General features: G+C 42.0%; 1 protein-coding gene across 1 annotated transcript in view; it reads right to left on the reverse strand.

Moving 5' to 3' along the window:
- Positions 1–4,592: 4,592 nt before the first annotated feature.
- Positions 4,593–25,059, reverse strand: part of LOC126237138 (uncharacterized) — a 28,346-nt gene continuing 7,879 nt past the window's right edge. Inside the window, exons 2-6 of the mRNA XM_049946971.1 lie at positions 21,528–21,594; positions 15,931–15,995; positions 15,808–15,843; positions 8,649–8,772; positions 4,593–4,779 (exon numbers count right to left, since the gene is read on the reverse strand). Coding sequence (XP_049802928.1) covers positions 4,679–4,779; positions 8,649–8,772; positions 15,808–15,843; positions 15,931–15,995; positions 21,528–21,594 — 393 coding nt within the window. The 3' untranslated portion in view covers positions 4,593–4,678. The remainder of the gene's footprint in view (positions 4,780–8,648; positions 8,773–15,807; positions 15,844–15,930; positions 15,996–21,527; positions 21,595–25,059) is intronic.

The raw sequence follows: 25,059 nt of genomic DNA on the forward strand, positions 1-25,059 counted from the left end.
GGACTTTCTGGAGGATGCAACCATCAATGCTGCGTGGTACAGTGCCACTCTGTCGAAACTGAAAGAGGTGATTCGGAAAAAGCGGTGTGGCCTTCTCAGATCTGGCGTTCTGCTGTTGGATGACAATGCGAGACCACACACGGCGACGGCAACACAAAACCATATTGCAACTCTTGGTTGGGAGCGCCTACACCATCCGCCTTACAATCCAGATTTCGCACCAAGTGACTTCCATCTGTTTCCTGCTTTGAAGAAGACTCTCGGTGGAAGGCGCTTTGGCAGCAATGCTGACGTCAAACAAGCCCAGATTATTCCCTGGAAGGCTTTTTGAAGCTTATAAAGCGCTATGACAATTGTCTCAATGTACTTGGAAATTATGTAGAAAAATAAAGATATGTCTTACCTTTAATGTCTCACTGTCTTTTATTTTCCTTTCACACACAGTTCTGACTACAGTCGACAGGGGAAACTTATTTTCCAACTCCCACACGTATTTTCTGTCGCCTTCCTTTCCCAGTTGTTGTGAGTCTGTGATTTTAATACGTTCACAAGAGAAAAAAGCGTCCCATGCTTCCAACGACACGATCGTTTGTTGACAGAATAATATCGAGAGAGTCTGGTAAGAAGTCAGTCCCCATAAACGTCGAGAAGAGAATCTCTCGAGTCAATAATTGTCCTTTTCCATGGAGCATATTTCGCTAGTCATTTTCGTTATGTGTTTCCCATCACTGCTTTCCACCTTATGTGATTAGTGACGACAGTGCTACTAAATGAAAAACGTCTTTTTAATTGTGTATCTGGACGAACAGACGTTGTTGACGATAAACAGTCATCCGACATGACTCCGAAATAAATTCAGAAATTATGTAGAAAAATAAAGATATGTCTTACCTTTAATGTCTCATTGTCTTTTATTTTCCTTTCACACACAATTCTGACTACAGTCGACAGGGGAAACTTATTTTCCAACTCCCACACGTATTTTCTGTCGCCTTCCTTTCCCAGTTGTTGTGAGTCTTTGATATAATACGTTCACAGGAGAAAAAAGTGTCCCATGCTTCCAACGACACGATCGTTTGTTGACAGAATAATATCGAGAGAGTCTGGTAAGAAGTCAGTCCTCATAAACTTCGAGAAGAGAATCTCTCGAGTTAATAACTGTCCTTTTCCATGGAGCATAGTTCGCTAGTCATTTTCGTTATGTGTTTCCCATCACTGCTTTCCACCTTATGTGATTAGTGACAACAGTGCTACTAAATGAAAAACGTCTTTTTACTTGTGTATCTGGACGAACAGACGTTGTTGACGATAAACAGTCATCCGAAATGACTCCGAAATAAATTCGCTGAGTACAAATAACTTGGCATCAGCTGTGTTAGAAATAGATGAACTATCATATTGGTGACATATGAAAAACTTTATCTGACCGGACTCGTATCCAGCTTTCCCATTTATCGCGAACTGTCGCGATTAACCGTTAGGCTATCGTTGCACGACTCCAGACCGAACAGTAGACCGTACATCTATATCCAACACAGCTGTAGCCAAGTTATTCAGATTCAGCGAATTTATTTCGAGAAACTGTTTTTTAATTAGTTTATGAAATTCATTCCCTGATCAGTCGTGCTGAAGTCATTTAGCGAGATACTGCGAGGCGTAACGAATAAATCATGGGTCAGGTCTCATTATACACTCCTGGAAATTGAAATAAGAACACCGTGAATTCATTGTCCCAGGAAGGGGAAACTTTATTGCAGATTCCTGGGGTCAGATACATCACATGATCACACTGACAGAACCACAGGCATATAGACACAGGCAACAGAGCATGCACAATGTCGGCACTAGTACAGTGTATATCCACCTTTCGCAGCAATGCAGGCTGCTATTCTCCCATGGAGACGATCGTAGAGATGCTAGATGTAGTCCTGTGGAACGGCTTGCCATGCCATTTCCACCTGGCGCCTCAGTTGGACCAGCGTTCGTGCTGGACGTGCAGACCGCGTGAGACGACGCTTCATCCAGTCCCAAACATGCTCAATGGGGAACAGATCCGGAGATCTTGCTGGCCAGGGTAGTTGACTTACACCTTCTAGAGCACGTTGGGTGGCACGGGATACATGCGGACGTGCATTGTCCTGTTGGAACAGCAAGTCCTGATTGTGGCGCTCACCTGCACGACGCCAAACACGCATACGACCATCATTGGCACCAAGGCAGAAGCGACTCTCATCGCTGAAGACGACACGTCTCCATTCGTCCCTCCATTCACGCCTGTTGGGGCGTGAGCGGAAGACGGCCTAACGGTGTGCGGGACCGTAGTCCAGCTTCATGCAGACGGTTGCGAATGGTCCTCGCCGATACCCCAGGAGCAACAGTGTCCCTAATTTGCTGGGAAGTGGCGGTGCGGTCCCCTACGGCACTGCGTAGGATCCTACGGTCTTGGCGTGCATCCGTGCGTCGCTGCGGTCCGGTCCCAGGTCGACGGGCACGTGCACCTTCCGCCGACCACTGGCGACAACATCGATGTACTGTGGAGACCTCACGCCCCACGTGTTGAGCAATTCGGCGGTACGTCCACCCGGCCTCCCGCATGCCCACTATACGCCCTCGCTCAAAGTCCGTCAACTGCACATACGGTTCACGTCCACGCTGTCGCGGCATGCTACCAGTGTTAAAGACTGCGATGGAGCTCCGTATGCCACGGCAAACTGGCTGACACTGACGGCGGCGGTGCACAAATGCTGCGCAGCTAGCGCCATTCGACGGCCAACACCGCGGTTCCTGGTGTGTCCGCTGTGCCGTGCGTGTGATCATTGCTTGTACAGCCCTCTCGCAGTGTCCGGAGCAAGTATGGTGGGTCTGACACACCGGTGTCAATGTGTTCTTTTTTCCATTTCCAGGAGTGTATTATCTTACAGGCTTCAGACGACATTCGAGTATACCAGTAGAGGCACTGGCTGCTCTTGATAAGAAGCACAGTAGCTTCAGAAAGAACATTACATATGGCGTAAGATTTAGATCGTATTTTCTGTCGTTCTAGAGTTCAAAATTAAACAGAACCTAATTAAAGGAACAATAAGCATATTTTCATTTTTAAACCAACATCTTTTCAATCATTGGATCGGTCACATCGAACATGACGGTGCTGTGTACTGCTCTTGGTCACCTAGATCTACAGACCTGACATCCATAATTTATTTCTGTGGGGATAAGTGGAAGATTTTGGGTAGTTGTGGAGGAAAACAATTCCAGAATTCAAAATGCTCATTTGTAAAATGCTCGCGTTGGTGATTCTATGTATGCTGCAGAAAGAATGGTGTGAAATCAGTTGTGGTTTACATGTCGTTCCTGTGACCAATGCGGGTCGTATGGAACACCTATAAAGTGTGAAGAAATTGAAATTCCGCTTACATTTTCTGTAATTGTCCATCTGCCACTAAGTGTTAAATAGATATAATCGTTCGTAATCAGTATAATATTCATTCTTATAATCATTTTGAGTTGCCCAATACATTTCTCTCTTTTATTATTCGATAGGAGCTTTCTCACAAAGAGAAAAGGATTTATTTTAACCCGTTCTGATTGGGTTCAGTAATTTATTTTATTTATTCGATTTACACCTTTGGCACATAACAGTAGACATACATAACCTCTTACCTTACGGTCCCATAACAAAATCATAAAGGCTATGCATTTCTCTGCGAAATGAAATGATGTGCTGCTGTAAATGAACCTACTGTGTTCCCATCATCATGTATTTCTCTCTATTTCTGCTGTGTCTGTTTTGATTGTGCAACATATCGTTTACTTTTATCATTATACTACAAAATTTCTGCATATATTTTGTTGTCCCTGAAAGTAAATACGTTCAAGTGGCGAATCATGGACGCAACAAGCCGCCCTCCCCCCTACTTTTCTTAAAATGTAATGTACGTCATTAAACTTCTGTAGTTTTTTGACACAATAGCTATAGTCTGTTAGGATTCTATCTGGGACAAGTTGAACAGATCATTTCCGCCAAGGCCTACCATCACTATTTGTGTTGCAAGACGAAAATACGTTCTGTAGCAGGTAAGTCGCAGTCAGGAGTGGAGCTTCTAAGGATACAGTATAGATAATGAAGGCAGAGTGAAGAAATCTCAAATCAGTAATCTAGAGATTATAATTACAGATTATGCCGTAAAATGTTCTAGGTGCTAACGCTAAATTCAGCATAACAGAGGAGTGCATTGAGCTAACTGTGTTATCGATTGGTTTACTTTCAGGTTTATATTAATATAATGGTATCTTTTTAACGCATCTCTTCAACACGAAGAAGAAAGAGTAATAGAGAAGTTTTTATAAGGCCCATCTACTTCACAATTCCGGTTCACACTGTTTTCTTTCCTCTTTCACTTTAAATTAATGACAGTGTCATGAGAGAAGCTATAGGTAGGTTATTTCATTACAATATTGTACCTTAAGGTTTAAGGCTTTAAATAATCTCTAAGATATGTTATTAGTCCAAATAATATTATACGACGATTAATTGTCATGCCAATCAATTGATAACACATACTACTACAGAAGTACAGAAATAGCCATTAAAATACTTTTGTCTACATTTTTTTATTGAGAAACTACATAACAATTTTCTGATGCCGGATATAACAGTGGTTGACAAGTCAATGTAACCTCATTCATGTCTATAAAGTTGAAACGGTCCTCGTAAGGCAGTTATTCTGTTGTCAATGCATTTCTTTATCAGGTAGACTGTCATGCAGGAACCAGAACTCGCTGTGAAATAGACGGGCAACATTTAATGCAAATTGGCTTAAACTTATAGTTAATAATAAAATAATGTAGTAATAATAAAATAATATAGCAATAACTCTGACATACAGAGGAGGAAATGATATATAGTGCAGAAAGATCTCAAACCCGGGCGCTATGGAAAAACTGCTTCATGATATACTTCTTGAAGTTTTTAATCTGAATTTCGTAGTCAGTTAATAAAAAATTTCATTATAAAATTGTTCTGTATTTCAAGACAAAAGTTATCGTACACCGAACAAACCGGGTATTTAGTAGACATTTTCTCCTTTGCCTCTGTTACTCTCTCTTTCTGTCTGCCGGTGCCTCACATATACTATGTTCGTGCACACAAACACAATCCAATAACTTTACAAGTAGCGTCATCAAATACACTGTGCCCCAAAAGGCAGAAGAATCAATAATAATCAACAGCATGAGGATGCAAAAGGCAATAAAAACCATTGCATTAAAGACACATAACGTCTATCCACAGAACATATAGTTTGTAACGGAAGCAGTTTCATGGTGATCTCTCCACTGCCAAAAGATTCCGGAATAGTCCCCGGGAGGGGGATGGAAAGGGAATGTAACCATGAAGAAAAGGATGAAAACCAACGAAAGTATAACTTTTCACGAGTCGGGGTGTGGAGTGTCAGAAGCTTGAACGCGGTACAGAAATTAGAAAATCTGAAAAGGGAAACGCAAAGGCTCATTCTAGATATGGTAGTGGCCAGTGAAGTGAAATGGAAAGAAGGCAACGATTTTTGGCCGGATGATTGTAGGATACTATCAACAACAGCAGAGAATGGTATAACGTGAATAAGATTCGTTATGAATAGGAAGGTAGGGCAGAGAGTGTGTTTCTCTGAACAGTTCAGCGATAGGGTTGTTATTATCAGAATCGACAGCAAACGAACACGGACAACGATAGTTCAGGTACACTTGCAGAAATCGCAAGCTGAAGATGAAGAGAGAGACAAAGTATATGAGGATGTTGAAAGGGTAGAAAGGGTAGAACAGTACGTAAATGGAGACGAAAATCTAATAGTCATAGCGGTCTGGAATGCAGTTGCTGGGGAAGGAGTAGAAGAAAATGTTACAGGAGAATATGGGCTTGGGACAAGGAGTGAGAGAGGAGAAAGAATGTAATAAATGTCAGCTACTAATACAAAATACTATCTTCAAGAACGACAAGAGGAGGAGGTATACTTGGAAAATCGGGTAATATGGAAAGATTTTAGGTAGATTACAAAATAGTCAGACAGAGATTCGGAAATCAGATACTGGATTGTAAGGCATACCTAGGAGCAGATACAGACTCAGACCACAACGTAGTAGTGATGAAGAGTAGGCTTAACTTTAAGAGATTAGTCAGGAAGACTCAATACGCAAAGAAGTCCGATACAGAAGTACTAAGTAATGACGAGATATTCCTGAAGTTCTCTGAGGCTATAGATACAGCAATAAGGAATAGCTCAGTAGGCAGTACAGTTGAAGAGGACTGGACATTTCTAAAAAGGGCAATCACAGAAGTCGGAAAGAAAAACTTAGGTAGAAACAAGGTAACTGCGTAGAAACCAGAGGCAAAAGAAGAAATACTTCAGTTGATCGATCAAAGAAGGAAGTACAAAAATGTTCGACGAAATATTAGAATACAGAAATACAGATCGCTGCGGAATGAAATAAATAGGAAATGCAGGGAAGCAAAGACGAAATGGCTGCTTGAGAAATGTGAAGAAATCGAAAAAGGAATGACTGTCGGAAGGACTCACTCAGCATATAGGAAAGTCAAAACGACCTTCGGTGAAATAAAAAACAAGGGTGAAAACATTAAGAGTGCAACGGGAATTACACTGTTAAATGCAGAGGAGAGAGCGGATGGAGAAGATTTGTGTGATGTCTGATGCGGTAGAACAAGAAACAGGAGTCGATTTAGAAGAGACAAGGGATCCAGCATTATAATCAGAATTTAAGAGATCTTTGCAGGACTTCAGATCAAATAAGGGAGATAGGATAGAAAACATTCCATCATTATTTCTAAAACCATTGGGAAAAGTGAAAACAAAACGATTATACACGTTGGTGTGTAGAATGTATGAGTCTGGCGACATACCTTCTGACTTTCGGAAAAATATCATCCACACGGTTCCGAAGACTGCTAGAGCTGACAAGTGCGAGAATTATCGCACAGTCAGCTTAACAGCTTATGCATCCAAGTTACTGACAAGGATAATATACAAAAGAATGGAAAAGAAAACTGAGGATGTGTTAGATGACATCAGTTTGGCTTTAGGGAAGGTAAAGGCACCAGAGAGACAATTCTGACGTTGCGGCTGATAATAGAAGCAAGACTAAAGAAAAATCAAGACACGTTCATTGGATTTGTCGACCTGGAAACAGTTTTCGACAATGTAAAATGGTGTAAGATGTTCGAAATTCTGAGAAAAATAGGGGTAAGCTATAGGGAGATACGGATAATATAAAATATGTACAAGATCCAAGAGGGAATAACAACAGTGGACGACCAAGAACGAGGTGCTCGGATTAAAAAGTGTGTAAGACAAGGATGTAGTCTCTCGTTCCTGCTGTTCAACCTGTACATCAAGGACGCAATTGTGGTAATAAAAGAAGGGTTCAGGAGTGGGATAAAAATACAAGGTGAAGGGGAATCAATGATACGATTCGCTGATGACATTGCTATCCTGAGTGAAAGTAAAGAGGGATTACTTGATCTGCTGAATGGAATGAACATTCTAATGAGTACAGAGTATGGATTAAGAGTAAATCGAAGACTAACGGAAGTAATGAGCAGTAGCAAAAATGAGAACGCCAAGAATCTTAACATCGGGGTTGATGGTCACGAAGTACATGAAATTAAGGAAGTCTGCAACCTAGGCAGTAAAATAACCAATGGCAGACGACGAAAGGAGGATATAAAAAGCTGATTATCAATGGCAAAGAGGACATTCCTGGACAAGAGAAATCTGCTAGTATCAAACGTAGCCCTTAATTTGAGGAAGAAATTTCAGAGAATACACGGCTGGAGAACGGCATATATGGTAGTGAAACATGGACCATGGGAAAACCGAACAGAAGAGGATCGAAGCATTGGGGGTGTGGTGCCACAGAAGAATGTTGGTAGGTATTAGACCGATAAGATAAGGAATGATTAGGCTCTGCGCAGAATCGAAGAGGATAGGAAAATGTGGAAAACACTTACAAGGAGAAGGAACAGGATGATTGGGCATCTGTTAAGACATCAGGGAATGGCTTCCACTACACTAGAGAAAGTTGTAGAGGACAAAACCTGTAGAGGAAGACAGAGATTGGAATACTTCCAGCAAATAATTGAGGACATACGTTGCAAGTGCTACTCTAAGATGGAGAGGTTGCCACAGGAGAGGAATTCGTGGCAGCCGCATCAAAACAGTCACAAAACTGATCACTCAAAAAAAAAATCACTCTGGGTTATATCGCTGCAACAGCAGTAAGAAGAATAAAGCAGTGAGATATGATGAAAGTAAGTTTCGTAAGTGTCGCGTAGAGAAATGAAAAATACTGATCAGCATATACAAAAAATTTAATTAAACTGTTAAAAGATCCTTACCAGGATCCTAACGTACATCATAATCACCAATATGTTATGCGAGGAAGAGACAATTTACAAATCAGTAATCAAAGGAACAGATACTCAATGACGAACCTATCAGATTCTACGAAAACGGATGTCTACAGGCTGAAGAATAAAGGAGACCACTCGGATACCTGTTGTAGACGGTCATCACACGTACATGTGAGTACTGACGCTAAAATTAACAGATTAGCAATGTTACCGTATTAATAATACTTACTCATTGTAGTGCACTCCTCCATGATCTTCCTGATGTCCTCCGTGTGGTTTTTGCCACGCGCTATGGAGATGTCGATCTCAATCTGCTCTGCAAGCGTTGTGTTCCATGTGCCATCGGTGTTTACCTGTGCATGAATGTATATCTGGAACTTCCACATGAAAAATTATTTCTACCATATTTCATAAGTGAAAATATTCTCCTGTAATCAGAATATCATGGTGGCTGTCAAAATTGACTAAAGACGAATGGAGAAATGAAATAACAACGAGATTCGTGGAAATTCAGGGCATCTTGTGTCTATTGGTACCAGTCGGTTATGCAGTCTGTACTAATGAAACTCACAACAACGTGAAATAACAGCTGCATTTTACAATCTTATGAACTATCTAAGTGTCATATTTTGGATGATCATACTGTCGATATCATACTTCGTTTCTGATAAGATTGGACGAAATTCTGGTCCTCATCTTGCCTATAGTACAGCTATGTTCACCTATGACATTACCTAAAGAAACATTAGCCACTGAATCAGTCACTTCATAATGGTACATGCAACACAATTCATTACACATTTATAAACGCTACCCACATTCTATTACTTCTTGTTTCCACAAAAGCGTTTTTGAGATGAATACTCGTTTATGAAAGCTTGACAAGATATCAGCGAGAACTATGTCGAATTATTTTATTGGTTTTTATTTGAGCCTAGTTATTGAGGAGCTACGTGACCAGTGAGTGGTAGCAGCTGCAGGCCAAAAAAACTGAGAATGGCTGGGAGAGCAATCTGCTGACCCCATGCCCTTCACATTGCATCCAATGACGCCATTGACAGAGGATGACATGATGGTTGGTAAGCCCTGATGGGCCTCTGGAAGGAGATCATGTTTATATTCACTACTGTGTTTATAATAATTACAGGTTCCAATCCATTCAACAGTTTCTTCAGGTCCATTAATCAAAAGACATTTTATCTCACATAATTAATCTAAAACACAGATGTGATAAACAAGAAAGTGTATACGAGACCTATTGTAGATGCAGAGCAACCTGTCAATTATATGTGATGTGCTCCGCATTCGGAAGTCTCTAATTTACACAATTGCGATGACAGGGATTATAAAGGAGCACGGGCAAGAATGTTATGATGTGCCACTTTCTATGTGTGGTACATCAAGAAGTTATTGTGCTGAATATATATATATATATATATCAAATAGGTGCCCTCTCTTTCCTTATCTATCCCCTACTGCCCCCCTCTCTCTGTTCATGCACTCCTCTATCCATCTCACAATCAGCCTTCCCCCAGCCATGCCCAACTGCACGTGTAGCCCCTGCAAAACAGGTCGATAAAGCAGACCGATAGTAATGCAAAACATTGCACCTGTTGTGCTGGACAGCCTATATGTTAGGGGCTGAAAAAAACCATATATATATATATATATATATATATATATATATATATATATATATATATATATATATATATATCCCTCTTCACCCCATGCACGTTGGGGACAGGAGCCAACTTTGAAATCTTCAATGGGAACCCCCTCTTTGTATTGCAGATTACGATTCTACGCAAAATCAACACATGTTTTGTATGAAGTATTTCCTTTGTTTGGTCACAGATGGCGCTGTAATCGGAGGAATAGAAATGGGTACACAATCGTAATTTACGACATGCTACTCAGTGGCACTTGAATATCCAATGACATGTGGGACCCCACATGTTGTTGTGGTCTTCAGTCCTGAGACTGATTTGATGCAGGTCTCCATGCTACTCTATCCTGTGCAAGCTTCTTCATCTCCCAGTACCTACTGCAACCTACATCCTTCTGAATCTGCTTAGTGTATTGATCTCTTGGTCTCCCTCTACGATTTTTACCCTCCACGCTGCCCTCCAATACTAAATTGGTGATCCCTTGATGCCTCAGAACATGTCCTGCCAACCGATCCCTTCTTCTAGTCAAGTTGTGCCACAAACTTCTCTTCTCCCCAATCCTATTCAATACCTCCTCATTAGTTACGTGATCTACCCACCATATCTTCAGCATAATTCTGCAGCACCACATTTCGAAAGCTTCTATTCTCTTCTTGTCCAAACTGGTTATCGTCCATGTTTCACTTCCATACATGGCTACACTCCATACAAATACTTTCAGAAACGACTTCCTGACACTTAAATCTATACTCGATGTTAACAAATTTCTCTTCTTCAGAAACGATTTCCTTGCAATTGCCAGTCTACATTTTATATCCTCTCTACTTCGACCATCATCAGTTATTTTACTCCCTAAATAGCAAAACTCCTTTACTACTTTAAGTGTCTCATTTCCTAATCTAATCCCCTCAGCATCACCCGATTTAATTTGACTACATTCCATTATCCTCGTTTTGCTTTTGTTGATGTTCATCTTATATCCTCCTTTCAAGACACTGTCCATTCCGTTCAACTGCTCTTCCAAGTCCTTTGCTGTCTCTGACAGAATTACAATGTCATCGGCGAACCTCAAAGTTTTTACTTCTTCTCCATGAATTTTAATACCTACTCCGAATTTTTCTTTTGTTTCCTTTACTGCGTGCTCAATATACAGATTGAATAACATCGGGGAGAGGCTACAACCCTGTCTCACTCCTTTCCCAATCACTGCTTCCCTTTCATGCCCCTCGACTCTTATACCTGCCATCTGTTTTCTGTACAAATTGTAAATAGCCTTTCGCTCCCTGTATTTTACGCCTGCCACCTTCAGAATTTGAAAGAGAGTATTCCAGTTAACGTTGTCAAAACCTTTCTCTAAGTCTACAAATGTTAGAAACGTAGGTTTGCCTTTTCTTAATCTTTCTTCTAAGATAAGTCGTAAGGACCCCACATACATGCTGTGAAATTCGGACAGGCCAGTATTTCATAACTTCTGATTCGAAACCCCATTCGTAACGTTCTATTTCTCTGACATATCGAACAGGAAACTACTTTATGCGCCATCGTGAGCATGTAGCGAATTATGACGCATCATGACATAGAAGCTCTAAACATTTCAATACCTGCGCAGTGTTTTTTGTCTGCACACTTACTTATAGTTTGGAGAACAGACGCGTTTTCAAGAGAAAGCCCGCTCTCGTTCGCTCTTTTATAAGGTTATGAACGCCTTTATGTCTGATGGCCGCGTACAGACTAGCTAAAGAAAACCAATCAAACTCATTGCAGTAGAAGATAATTAGATGGCTGTACCATCAGCAGTGCACCCAAGCGGCAGTGCATCAAGAACTTCATGGTGTCGATTTCCACAACCAGGCAGTGTTTTGTGAAAAGGCAGGTCAACAAATGCAGACGACCTCCAAGTTCTTTACTGAGGTCCTATTTTCCGATGAGTCTACATCGACAAAGCTTGGTAGTGTTAACGGGCAGAACATGCATTACTGGAGTGCAAGACAATCCGCACTGCTTACGACAAGTTGACCATCAGCATACTCGGTCAGTTAACGTACGGTGTGGCACCATGGGGTACAAACTCACTGGTCCGTATTTATCAACAGCACGTTGAATGGGAAAAAACATCGAACATCTATAGAACAGAAAGTACCAGTAGTAATGTAGGATATTGCCCTTGAAGTTCAGCAACGTATGCGAATTCAGCAAGACCGTTGCCCAGCGCATTCAACAGTTGCAGCACGAGAGATATTAGACCGTTTTTCCGGTATGCAGGGTGGTCCATTGATCGTGACCGGGCCAACTATCTCACGAAATAAGCATCAAACGAAAATACTACAAAAAACGAAACTCGTCTAGCATGAAGGGGAAAACCAGATGTCGCTATGGTTGGCCCGCTAGATGGCGCTGCCATAGGTCAAACGGATATAAACTGCGTTTTATTTAAATAGAAACCCCAATTTTTTGTTACATATTCGTGTAGTACGTAAAGAAATATGAATGTTTTAGTTGGACTACTTTTATCACTTTGTGATAGATGACGCTGTAATAGTCACAAACGTATAAGTACGTGGTATCACGTAACATTCCGCAGTGCGGACGGTATTTGCTTCGTGATACATTACCCGTGTTAAAATGGACCGTTTATCAATTGCAGAAAAGGTCGATATCGTGTTGATGTATGGCTATTGTGATCAAAATGCCCAATGGGCGTGTGCTATGTATGCTGCTCGGTATCCTGGACGACATCATCCAAGTTTCCGGACCGTTCGCCGGATAGTTACGTTATTTAAGGAAACAGGAAGTGTTCAGCCACATGTGAAATGTCAACCACGACCTGCAACAAATGATGATGGCCAAGTAGGTGTTTTAGCTGCTGTCGCGGCTAAACCGCACATCAGTAGCAGACAAATGGCGCGATAATCAGGAATCTCAAAAACGTCGGTGTTGAGAATGCTACATCAACATCGATTGCACCTGTGCCACATTTCTATGCACCAGGAATTGCATGGCGACGACTTTGAAAGTCGTTTACAGTTCTGCCACTGGGCACAAGAGAAATTACGGGACGATGACAGATTTTTTTTAAGCGTTCTATTTAGCGACGAAGCGTCATTCACCGACAGTTGTAACGTAAACCGGCATAATATGCACTATTGGGCAACGGAAAATCCACGATGGCTGCGACAAGTGGAACATCAGCGACCTTGGCAGGTTAATGTACGGTGCGGCATTCTGGGAGGAAGGATAATTGGCCCCCTTTTTATCGATGGCAATCTAAATGGTGCAATGTATGCTGATTTCCTACCTAATGTTCTACCGATGTTACTGCAAGATGTTTCACTGCATGACAGAATGGCAATGTACTTCCAACATGATGGATGTCCGGCACATAGCTCGCGTGCAGTTGAAGCGGTATTGAATAGCATATTTCATGACAGGTGGATTGGTCGTCGAAGCACCATACCATGGCACACACGTTCATCGGATCTGATGTCCTCGGATTTCTTTCTGTGGGGAAAGTTGAAGGATATTTGCTATCGTGATCCACCGACAACGCCTGACAACTTGCGTCAGCGCATTGTCAATGCATGTGCGAACATTACGGAAGGCGAACTCCTCGCTGTTGAGAGGAATGTCGTTACACAAAGTGCCAAATGCATTGAGGTTGATGGACATCATTTTGAGCATTTATTGCATTAATGTTGTATTTACAGGTAATAACGCTGTAACAGAATGCGTTCTCAGAAATGATAAGTTCACGAAGGTACATGTATCACACTGGAACAACCGAAATAAAATGTTCAAACGTACCTACGTTCTGTATTTTAATTTAAAAAACCTACCTGTTACCAACTGTTCGTCTAAAATTGTGAGCCATATGTCTGTGACTATTACAGCGCCATCCATCACAAAGCGAGAAAAGTGCTCCAAGTAAAACATTCATATTTCTTTACGTACTACACGAATATGTAATAAAAACTGGGGGTTCCAATTTAAAAAAAACGCACTTGATATCCGTTTGACCTATGGCAGCGGCATCTAGCGGGCCAACCATAGCGCCATCTAGTTTCCCCCTTCAAGCTAGACAAGTTTCGTTCTTTGTAGTTTTTTCGTTTGACGCTTATTTCGTGAGATATCTGGCCCTGTCACGATCAATGGACCACCCTGTATAGCAAACACAGTCTAATACCGTATGTGTGTGTGTGTGTGTGTGTGTGTGTGTGTGTGTGTGTGTGTGTGGGTGGGTGGGTGGGTGTGATAATTGGCTGTCTGTATATATGTTTGTGTTCAATATCATTACCAATATTTTTGTTTTCACAAAAAAGTGAAAACCATGAATTTAACTCTATGATCAAAAACAAGTTCTATAAGACTTAAGGAGGTTACCACTTATTCAAACAGGTGTGAGGTATATATCCACTCAGCATTCTATGAGACCACATTAAATTTCATGCAGGTAATGCAGTGAAGTTTAAGACTCAATTACAGAACTTTCTGTTGGGCAACTCCTTTACTGCACTGAAGGGCGTAATCACAGAAACTCTTAAATTTAATGCTGTAGGTTAATTTATGACTACAGTAATGTAAAGACAACATTAAATGTGCTACACACACGGACATAAATGCCACTACATCTGGTCGACGCAAAAGAATGCGATATTAGCATGTGGTAAGACGGGAATTGAGCATTGTGACTCGTCTCTGGGAAACAGGTTTGTCATAGCATAACATTTAGGCTCTCAGATGGCGTTCTGCTACGAAATTTATGCATGTGTGCGTCAAGTGAACACAACTGGGTCTTTCCCAGCGACAGACAGGTACGAGACTAAGCACCGTGATTATACCATTTGATGGCCGACGTCTTGGACGCATCTTCGTAACGGAACATACAGCTTTTTCTGCAGTCCGGCTGTATGTTGAATTAAATCAGCAGGTGTTGAGCTTCCCGCCACGTAGGTTCGGCTCCGTCTGGTTCAGTGTGGACTGTTGACAAACATGTCACTGAGTCGTTTTCCAATGTCCAGAGCCCATATGATGTTATATTCCCCAGAAACCTATTCAGGAACTCTTTGATTCCTTGCCACACATGTAGGCATCATACCACGATAAATTTTCTAAATCAGAGACGATATGAAGGTACATAATTTTAATTATTTTTACATTGTCAATATACCTAAACCTGTACTGTCTCATTCATACTTGTACTTACTGGAGTCACAACTTCTATAACAGCATTTTTTGCTGGTATGTTGAGAGGTCTAAGATCTCTCTTCTTTGTGGAGTAGAACTGTTGCTCTAACATAGGTATCGGCCCACTGTTAAAACAAACATATCACCTCATAGGCTAAAATCGTGTGTGGCTTACATATACCACCTGAGAAACACGTTTTTTTTCATCACGTTTCTGACTGGTCTAACGTGGCATGCCAAGATTTCCTCCTCTGGGCTAAAATCTTCATCTAAAAGAAACAGTTGCACCCAGTGACTTCAGTTGTTTGTTGGGTGTGTTCCAACATATATCTTCCCCTAAAGCTCATGCCCTCTGTTGCTCCATCTAGTACCACGGAAGTTATTTCCTGACCTCTTAACACATGTTCTATCATTCTCTTCATTCTCCTAATCAGCCTTTCGCACAAAACCCTTTCTTGAGGGAAGGAAGGGGACCAGCCACATTTCTCACTTTCTTACTTTATTATAGGGAGATTTAAAACTGAAAAAACTACTTACCGTTCCCTTCTGACGTTCCATGCATTCTATAAAGCACTGGAATAAAAATTTCCCCTCTGTTAGTCAAGAGAATCCATTTATTTTTATCTTAAATGAAACTGTGTAGCAAACAACTTTACTCACCCGAGCCTTCTCATTTGTTTCATCCGGTAATGTGCCATTGTTCATCACACGTAGAATCAGAGTTGCTGAAACAAATTTAAAAACAATACTTTAAAGAAAGAACAATCGAAATATTAACAATGATATAGAAATATAACAAAAGTATCTTCCAAGATGAGTCCTTGTACGGAATTGCAATATGTACGTGTATTTCATCATAATTTCGTTTAATGTGTTTCAGAGATCAGAATATTATTTAAAATTTGTGCTGATGAGCAATAAAACAGTGTAGTTTGTCCACTACTATTTTAGCCAGTCTGGAAAATTTCTAAATGACCAAGGGAATGAATATAATCGGTGTTATGTCTTGTTTAAAAGATGAGATTTAAGAAGGATTTTTCGATTTATAAGTCATCTTGTATATCGTACGAAGTTGAAATACCCGTGACAATCATTCAATAGTGTAGAGAGACTGTCACCGATTAAGTCAGAAACGCTAGCTAGAATACGAATAGGTCAGTTAGCATTTAGCACATCCTCAGAGAGTAAAAGAAATCAGAGTAACATAAGAATGATATGAATGTTTCCTACAGATGGTCCCGTAATTACATGAAAGCCTATCATCCTGATTGAGCAGGAAAAACTGAAGATCGTTCGAACGAAACGGGAGTACCATTACATACAGTAAGGGAATCGGATTACTGTACTCCGATAGTTAAACAACATTTCTACCAGTAGATCGAAGCACAGATTACAGCAGTATCCGAATAAATCATCGACAAGTTCACGTTTTCTCATTATTGCTATTCGACATGTACACAAAGAGAGGCAGGCAAAAGATTGGCAGTCTCCGTTGTCTTGTCATCAGAAGATAAAAAAAATTGCAAAATGACTTACACCCGATATCTGAATGATACGCAAAGTGACCATCGTCCCTCTGTAAGGAAATATACTGGGTCATCCAAATATGCACAAAAAGAAAACCATTTAAATTTAGTTACAAGACAAATCACACAAATTTAAAGCTGTCAGATCGACTAAATAGCTACGAATTATAATAATGAACAATTTAAGTTGGCGCGATCGCGTACATAACATTGAGGAGAAGGAAAATCAAAGACTACGTTTTATTGGCAAAACACTTACAAGATGAACAGGTTTGCTAAAGAGACTACCTACGCTACGCTTGTTCGTCTTCTGCTAGAGTATTGCTGTGCCGAATGAGGTATTTACCACGTAGAACTGACGGAGGACATCGAAAAAATTCAAGGAACGGCAGCTCCTTTTGTATTATCGCGAAATAGAGGAGAGAGTATCAAGGATAGGATAAGCCGGTCTGGCTGGCAATCGTTAAAACAAAGCCGTTTTTGGTTCCGACGAGATCTTCTCACGAAATATCAGTTGCCAGCTTTCTCACCTGAATGTAAAAATATTTTACTGTCGTCGACCTACACAGGAAAAAATGACCAACGTAATAAAATTAGAGAAATCAAAGCTCGTACAGAAAGATTTAAGTGTTAATTTTTGTCACGGGCTACTGTACAGTGGGAAGGCAGAGAAATAGTCTGAAGCTGGTGCGAAGAACCCTCTGCCATGCTCTGAAGTGTGAACTACAGATAAGTCATCTAGATGTACACTATTTAGATTTCTCTTGCTGTCAGGAAAACTGTAAGTAGAGTGATTATCAGCACTCTACTGTAAGTAGAGTGCTGATGACATAATTTCGACAAATGTAAAGAAGCATAGGATGATAACGTTCGCACTCGACCTCACGTTGCAAGATTCGAATTCACAGTATTTGGAAGCCAAGGGGTGAATCCATGGTGAACCCCAGCACCTACAAGCCTGGATCGAAAACATTTTTCCACTAGAGTGACTTATCATTTTTTGCCCCCTTCCCCCGAAAAATTTTTTCCACTCAAGTGACTTATCATTTTTTGCCCCCTCCCCCATTTTCCCTTGTACACCACCCGTGTCAGTTTTCGCTTCTGTGATATACCCTAGTGCCCCTCTCGACTTGGCGCCCAAGCGGCGGCTTGTGTCACTTAGGAATTAAACCGGTCGTGAGCAACCGGTAACTAGACAGATTACCATTGTCAACGGATACATTCAAATCTATTACACGCTGGATGCTGGTAACGATGATTTTTGCGTCGGACAATCCCCTGGCGCTGTTAGAGAGAATTTCGGTACATGCTAGTACCGGCTTTATATCTTACTTTTCCCGATTTCACCGTGAGAAGCAGAATACAGCACTAACTATTAGAATCACCACTCATATACACTTAATAGTTACCCTTTTAGTAGTAAAGATTCAAATGGTATTGATTCTGTTTTAACAGGTATTAACCACTCGACCGAATATCGAATCCTGTTACCTTAGTACACTACTGGCCATTAAAATTGCTACACCAAGAAGAAATACAGATGATAACGGGTATTCATTGGACAAATGTATTATATTAGAACTGACATGTGATTACATTTTCACGCAATTTGGGTGCATAGATCCTGGGAAATCACTACCCAGAACAACCACCTCTGGCCGTAATAACGGCCTTGATACACCTGGGCATTGAGTAAAACAGAGCTTGGGTGACGTGTACAGGTACAGCTGCCCATGCAGCTTCAACACGATACCACAACTCATCAAGAGCAGTGACTGGCGTATTGTGACGAGCCAGTTGCTCGGCCACCATTGACCTGACGTTTTTAGTTGGTGAGAGATCTGGAGAATGTGCTTCCCAGGGCAGCAGTCGAACTTTTTCTGTATCCAGAAAGGCCCGTACAGAACCTGCAACATGCGGTCGTGCATTATCCTGCTGAAATGTAGGGTTCCGCAGGGATCGAATGAAGGGTAGAGCCACGGGTCGTACCACATCTGAAATGAAACGTTTACTGTTAAAAGTGCCGTCAATGCGAACAAGAGGTGACCGAGACGTGTAACCAATGGCACCCCATACCATCACGCCAGGTGATACGCCAGTATGGCTATGACGAATACACGCTTCCAATGTCGCCAAACACGGATGCGACCATCATGAAGCTGTAAACAGAACCTGGATTCATCCGACAAAATGACGTTTTGCCATTTGTGCACCCAGCTTCGTCGTTGAGTACACCATCGCAGGTGCTCCTGTCTGCGATACGGCGTCAAGGGTAACCGCAGCCATGGTCTCCGAGCTGATAGTCCATGCTGCTGCAAACGTCGTCGAACTGTTCGGGCAGATGGTTGTCGTCTTCTAAACGTCCCCATCTGTTGACTCAGGGATCGAAACGTGGCTGCACAATCCGTTACAGCCATGCGAATAAGATGTCTGTCATCTCGACTGCTAGTGATACGAGGCCCTTGGGATCCAGCACGGCATCCCGTATTACCCTCCTAAACCCACCGATTCCATATTCTGCTAACAGTCATTGGATCTCGACCAACGCGAGCAGCAATGTCGCGATACGATAAACCGCAATCTCGATAGGCTACAATCCGACCTTTATCAAAGTCGGAAACGTGATGGTACGCACTTCTCCTCCTTACACGAGGCATCACAACAACGATTCACCAGGCAACGCCGGTCAACTGCTGTTTGTGTATGAGAAATCGGTTGGAAACTTTCCTCATTTCAGCACGTTGTAGGTGTCGCCACCGGCGCCAACCTTTTGTGAATGCTCTGAAAAGCTAATCATTTGCATATCACAGCATGTTCTTCCTGTCTATTAAATTTCGCGTCTGTAGCACGTCATCTTCGTGGTGTAGGAATTTTAATGACCAGTAGTGTACTTTGTTGTCTCCCTAAATCAGTTAAGACAAATGTCGGTATAGATCCTTTAAGAAGACCATGACCACATTCTGCCCAAATTACCAGGGTGTGCTGAAAAGTAATACCTCCGGATTTTTTATATGAAAACTCTTTAAATCTTTGAAAATGAAACAAATTTTATCAATAAGGTACACCTTTGTTCTTCATGTATATATGTTTGCAGCCCCCTGCCTCTAGAGGGCTCCGAATTGCGGCTTGTAAGGTGACAGTGCATAACGTAACTATGTCGGTGCGTGAGACACGGCGTGTTGCAATCGAGTTTCGAATTCGACGAGTTCGTTCGCACTGCTTCAGTATGGCAGTGGGAGACCATACACGACCGCTGCGACATCTTCATCAATCTGACGCCTTGCGTTCACTGTCGTCGATAATCTTCCATACAGTCCCGACTTGGTCCCATTCGATTTTCATCTTTTCCAGACTTCACTCTGATAACGTTGAAGCGGTGCAAGCAGAGGTGAGATTGTTGCTCCGTCCTCAAAGTCAAAAATTCTTCAGTGGTGGTATCAACAGACTGGTCTCTCATTGGGAGAAATGTTTTCGCTGCCAGGGTGACTATGTCGAGAAATAATTAGGTAGACATGAAGAATAAAATGTATAATATTAATAAACTTTGTTTTATTTAAAAAGGTTTAAAAGTATTCATATAAAAAATTCGGCGGGATTACCTTCCTGCACGCCCTCGTATTCCCAACTGAACTAGTGCTAATGATTTCAATGATAACGGAGCATTAACGTCAAGTCTTCCTTCACAATAATATTCCCAAGTTAGAAATGAAAAGTCAGATGACATTAAAAATGCTGTGAAGTGTGTAGCAAAATGTGGAAAAGCTAGAACATCAGTAGGTTAACAATGTGCCATTTCCAAAAGTCCATTGTTCTTGTAATCATCACTCCTAGTAATAAACATGGATCCCTATGAATCGACGTTAAAAACATTCATCCGAGAGAAAGTCATAGTGGATGTCGCCTGCTGTTGACTTCATGGATGCGCTAGCGTTAGAGTAGATTAAATCAAAAATTTGCTCTGAAAGCAGGAAGATGACACTAATGGTGGGCTATTTTGGCCATACTATGAAAAAAACTATCCTGGGAAAGCACGGCATGTTACAAAGGCGAACAATTAAAAAGATGCTGGTAGTTTAAGACTGCACCGAGTAAATGGTATTACAAGAGATACTGGCACTGCAATTGATGAAGCGAAGGAAGAAGCTGAGTTAGAACTGAATACAAGGACGATGTTATACTGTCGGTGTTACTCTATCGCGACGCTGAAACAACTACAAGCATCGGAATGTGTAATTCCACTGCATCAAGCACCTTTGCCAATTAGTAATGCACCAGAAGCTATAAAAGATATGAAAACATTTTGCTGCGGACTCTTTTTTTTTTAGATGAAATTTGCCACCGTATACTATTAAACGTTGAAAAAATAAATGATGGGAGCGAAGATATGATCGAAAAAGACCTCACCATACAGGCATAATCAGCGGTTTAACATCGAAACCACGGCTGCTGTCATACAATATGAAGAAAATAAGTAAAACTACTTCAGTAAGGCCTCCAGCGTCCTCTGAGGGGAGTTCCCTCTGAAATAGATGATTTCCTTGCAAGGGAAAGAAACAAAATCCTGACATCTCCTTCTGGGTGTTTCTACGTCCGTCAGAAATGTGGTGCGCGCTGCTTCCAGTGGGCTGTATTTACCTTTAAGGAACAGTGGCAATTGGTGAGCGAAATAATGCAATCGCAGTAAATAGGTCAAATTTATATGTTACTACACTTCATAATACATAAGCTTACCCAATGAAATCGGATATGTTTTGTTGCAGGTAGCGAGCGATTCATTGAAGTTGCTGTGACCCGTAACCTGGAACGAAACAAATCGAGATTCCTGTATGAAAAAGAATCATGTAGACTTTGATGTTTTAACTCTTTGAGATTCAAAAAATGGCTCTGAGCACTATGGGACTCAACTGCTGAGGTCATTAGTCCCCTAGAACTTAGAACTAGTTAAACCTAACTAACCTAAGGACATCACAAACATCCATGCCCGAGGCAGGATTCGAACCTGCGACCGTAGCGGTCTTGCGGTTCCAGACTGCAGCGCCTTTAACCGTCTTTGAGATTATTTTATTCTTATCATTGCTCTAATTACTTCCAACTTAACAACTTTTTTTTTCGATGTCGTCATCTAATCAACTGACACTCACAACTATTTTATTCTGAGACTTGAGCTTCTGCATGAATTTGGAAAATTGAAGTAACTTACGGAAATGCAGCCAATTCTTGTAGAAGTAAACTCCAGTTGCTTTCTAGACACAAATGCGACGCTGTGGATTGTAAAATAAGCCTTCAGCGGACAAGTTTCACCGATTTTGAAACCAAACGACTGAAAATGAAGAAAGACAGCACACATCTTAAGCAACCAGCGCGATCATACAACCAGAGCTGTCTAACGACAGACGTTACTTATAGCGAAACATTAACCAACAAAATGTGAGCAGTTAACATTGACTATGTCCCACTGTTGTATAACCAGGCAGAGATCAGGATTTCAAGCACATACACTGTGTCTCTGTTTGTAGGGTCACTTGCTCGATTACTCTCAACAGATACTTTAATTACATTATCTTTGTAAATGGAAGAACGTGACAGCATCTGTGGATTGCTGCATTCCGTATCATGATTGTACAAAGACAATTGCAGATTTTTCCGGCTGCTGTGTCCGTATGTGACGACTACTCTCTGTACAACGGTACTGCATGGCTCAAATGGATTGACTGAAGTATGACAGGCCACAACTATAGGGGTTTGATAGACACTCGCCGTAGACAAACCAAGGCTACCATTTACAGACCCTAAAAGGGTCTTAATCTCATACGGAGGTTGAAGAACACATTTCACATCTTGTTCCTTCAGAAAACGACCAGTCCTATTACAAATACTGATCGCGTAAGCCAAAAAAAAACGGCAAACTTACGCGCCACATTGTTATTTTCATCATTCACTCATTTATAGGATATCTACTCGCATTGAGATGTATCTTCAGCTTGATACTTGTTACGATCCGGCTCAGCTTGGAGGGGTTCTTAGCACCATGGTTCGAATGGCTCTGAGCACTATGGGACTTAACTTCTGAGGTCATCAGTCCCCTAGAACTTAGAACTAATTAAACCTAACTAAACTAAGGACATCACACACATCCATGCCCGAGGCAGGATTCGAACCTGCGACCGTAGCGGTCGCGCGGTTCCAGACTGTAGCGCCTAAATTGTTCAAATGGCTCTGAGCACTATGGGACTCAACTGCTGTGGTTATCAGTCCCCTAGAACTTAGAACTACTTAAACCTAACTAACCTAAGGACATCACACACAACCATGCCCGAGGCAGGATTCGAACCTGCGACCGTAGCAGTCGCATGGTTCCGGACTGCGCGCCTAGATGTAGCGCCTAGAACCGCTCGGCCACTTCGGCCGGCTGGCACCATGTTTCATTGAAATAATATCACTTCAGGCCCTGTTAGTTTGTCAGAATATTGGCTCGGTGCGGAATAGTTGCAGACGAAAAGCAATATCCTAATCGCATATTGCATACCTGTGCTATTTACGACATACCCAAGTTGCGTACCTCTATGAATACTGGACACTCGAGATCCGTATCACACATTTTCCTTGCCACTTTGAAAAGTGTTCTTTTCAAGAGTCGCACCTGTTAAATCACTCTTACGACATGCTTTACATGTGTTTTTACAGTATAACCATCGCTGTACTTCACCGCTTGGAGTTCGATGGAAACAAAACTTGTACCCCTCTGTCACACGTAGTAGCTATCGTTTATTACCAAACATCGTTGAAGGCGTACTCCACGCTGTACTGCAACTAACCAAGGAAGTGCACAAGCCTAATATGTTTACGGTTAGAAGTGTAACCGTTACTCGGCTGTTTGTTGCAGTGCCTCCAGTGGATGCGTAACTACATCGGAGCGCGAAAGAAACTGGTGTAGGAATGCATATTCAAATACAGAGATATGTAAACAGGCAGAATACAGCGCTGCAGTCAGCAATACCTACATAAGACAACAAGTGCCGGGAGGAGCTGTTAGATCGGTTATTGCTGCGACAATGGCATGTTGTCAAGATTTAAGTGAGTTTCAGCGTGGTGTTATAGTCGGTGCACGAGCGATGGAACACAGCATCTCCTAGGTAGCGCTAAAGTGGGGATTTTCCCGTACGACCAATTCACGAGCGTACCGTGAATGTCAGAAATCCGATAAAACATCAAATCTCCGACATCGCTGCTGCCGGAAAAAAATCATGCAAGAACGGGACCAACGACGACTGAAGAGAATCGTTCAGCCGGCCGCGGTGGTCTAGCGGTTCTAGGCGCTCAGTCCGGAACCGCGCGACTGCTACTGTCGCAGGTTCGAATCCTGCCTCCGGCATGGATGTGTGTGATGTCCTTAGGTTAGTTAGGTTTAAGTAGTTCTAAGTTCTAGGGGACTGATGACCACAGATGTTAAGTCCCATAGTGCTCAGAGCCATTTGAACCATTTGAACCAAGAATCGTTCAATGTGACAGGAGTGCAACCCTTCCTCAAAATTGCTGCAGATTTCAATTCTGGGCCATGAACAAGTGTCAGCGTACAAATCATTCAACGAAACATCATCGATATGGGCTTTCGGAGCCGAAGGCCCACGCGTGAAACTTGATGACTGCACGACACATAGCTTTACGCCTGGCCTCGGTCCGTCAACACCGACATTGGACTGTTGGTGACTGGAAACATGTTGCCTGGTCCGACGAGTCTCGTTTCAAATTATATCGAGCGGACTGGAGACAACCTCATGAATCCATGGACCCTGCATGTCGGCAGTGGACTGTTCAAGGTGGTGAAGGCTCTCTAATGGTTTGGGGCGTGAGCAGTTGGAGTGTTATGGAACCCCTGATACGTCTAGATACAACTCTGACAGGTGACACGTACGTAAGCATCCTGTCCGATCGCCTGCGTTCATTCATGTCCATTGTGCATTCCAACGGACTTGGGCAATACCACCAGGACAATGCGACACCCTAAACGTCCAGAATTTCTACAGATTCGCTCAAGGAACAATCTTCTGAGTTTAAACACCTCCGCTATTCTCCAAACTCCCCAGACGTGAAGATTATTGAGCAAATCTGGGATGCCTTGCAACATGCCGCTCAGAAGAGATCTACACCCCCTCGTACTCTTACGCATTTGTTGTCATCCCTGCAGGAGTCATGGTGTCAATTGCCTCCAGCACTGATTCAGACACCAATCGAGTCCATGCCATGTCGTGTTGCGGCACGTCTG

Source organism: Schistocerca nitens, chromosome 1 (genome assembly GCF_023898315.1).
Source record: "Schistocerca nitens isolate TAMUIC-IGC-003100 chromosome 1, iqSchNite1.1, whole genome shotgun sequence".
Taxonomy (NCBI): domain Eukaryota; kingdom Metazoa; phylum Arthropoda; class Insecta; order Orthoptera; family Acrididae; genus Schistocerca; species Schistocerca nitens.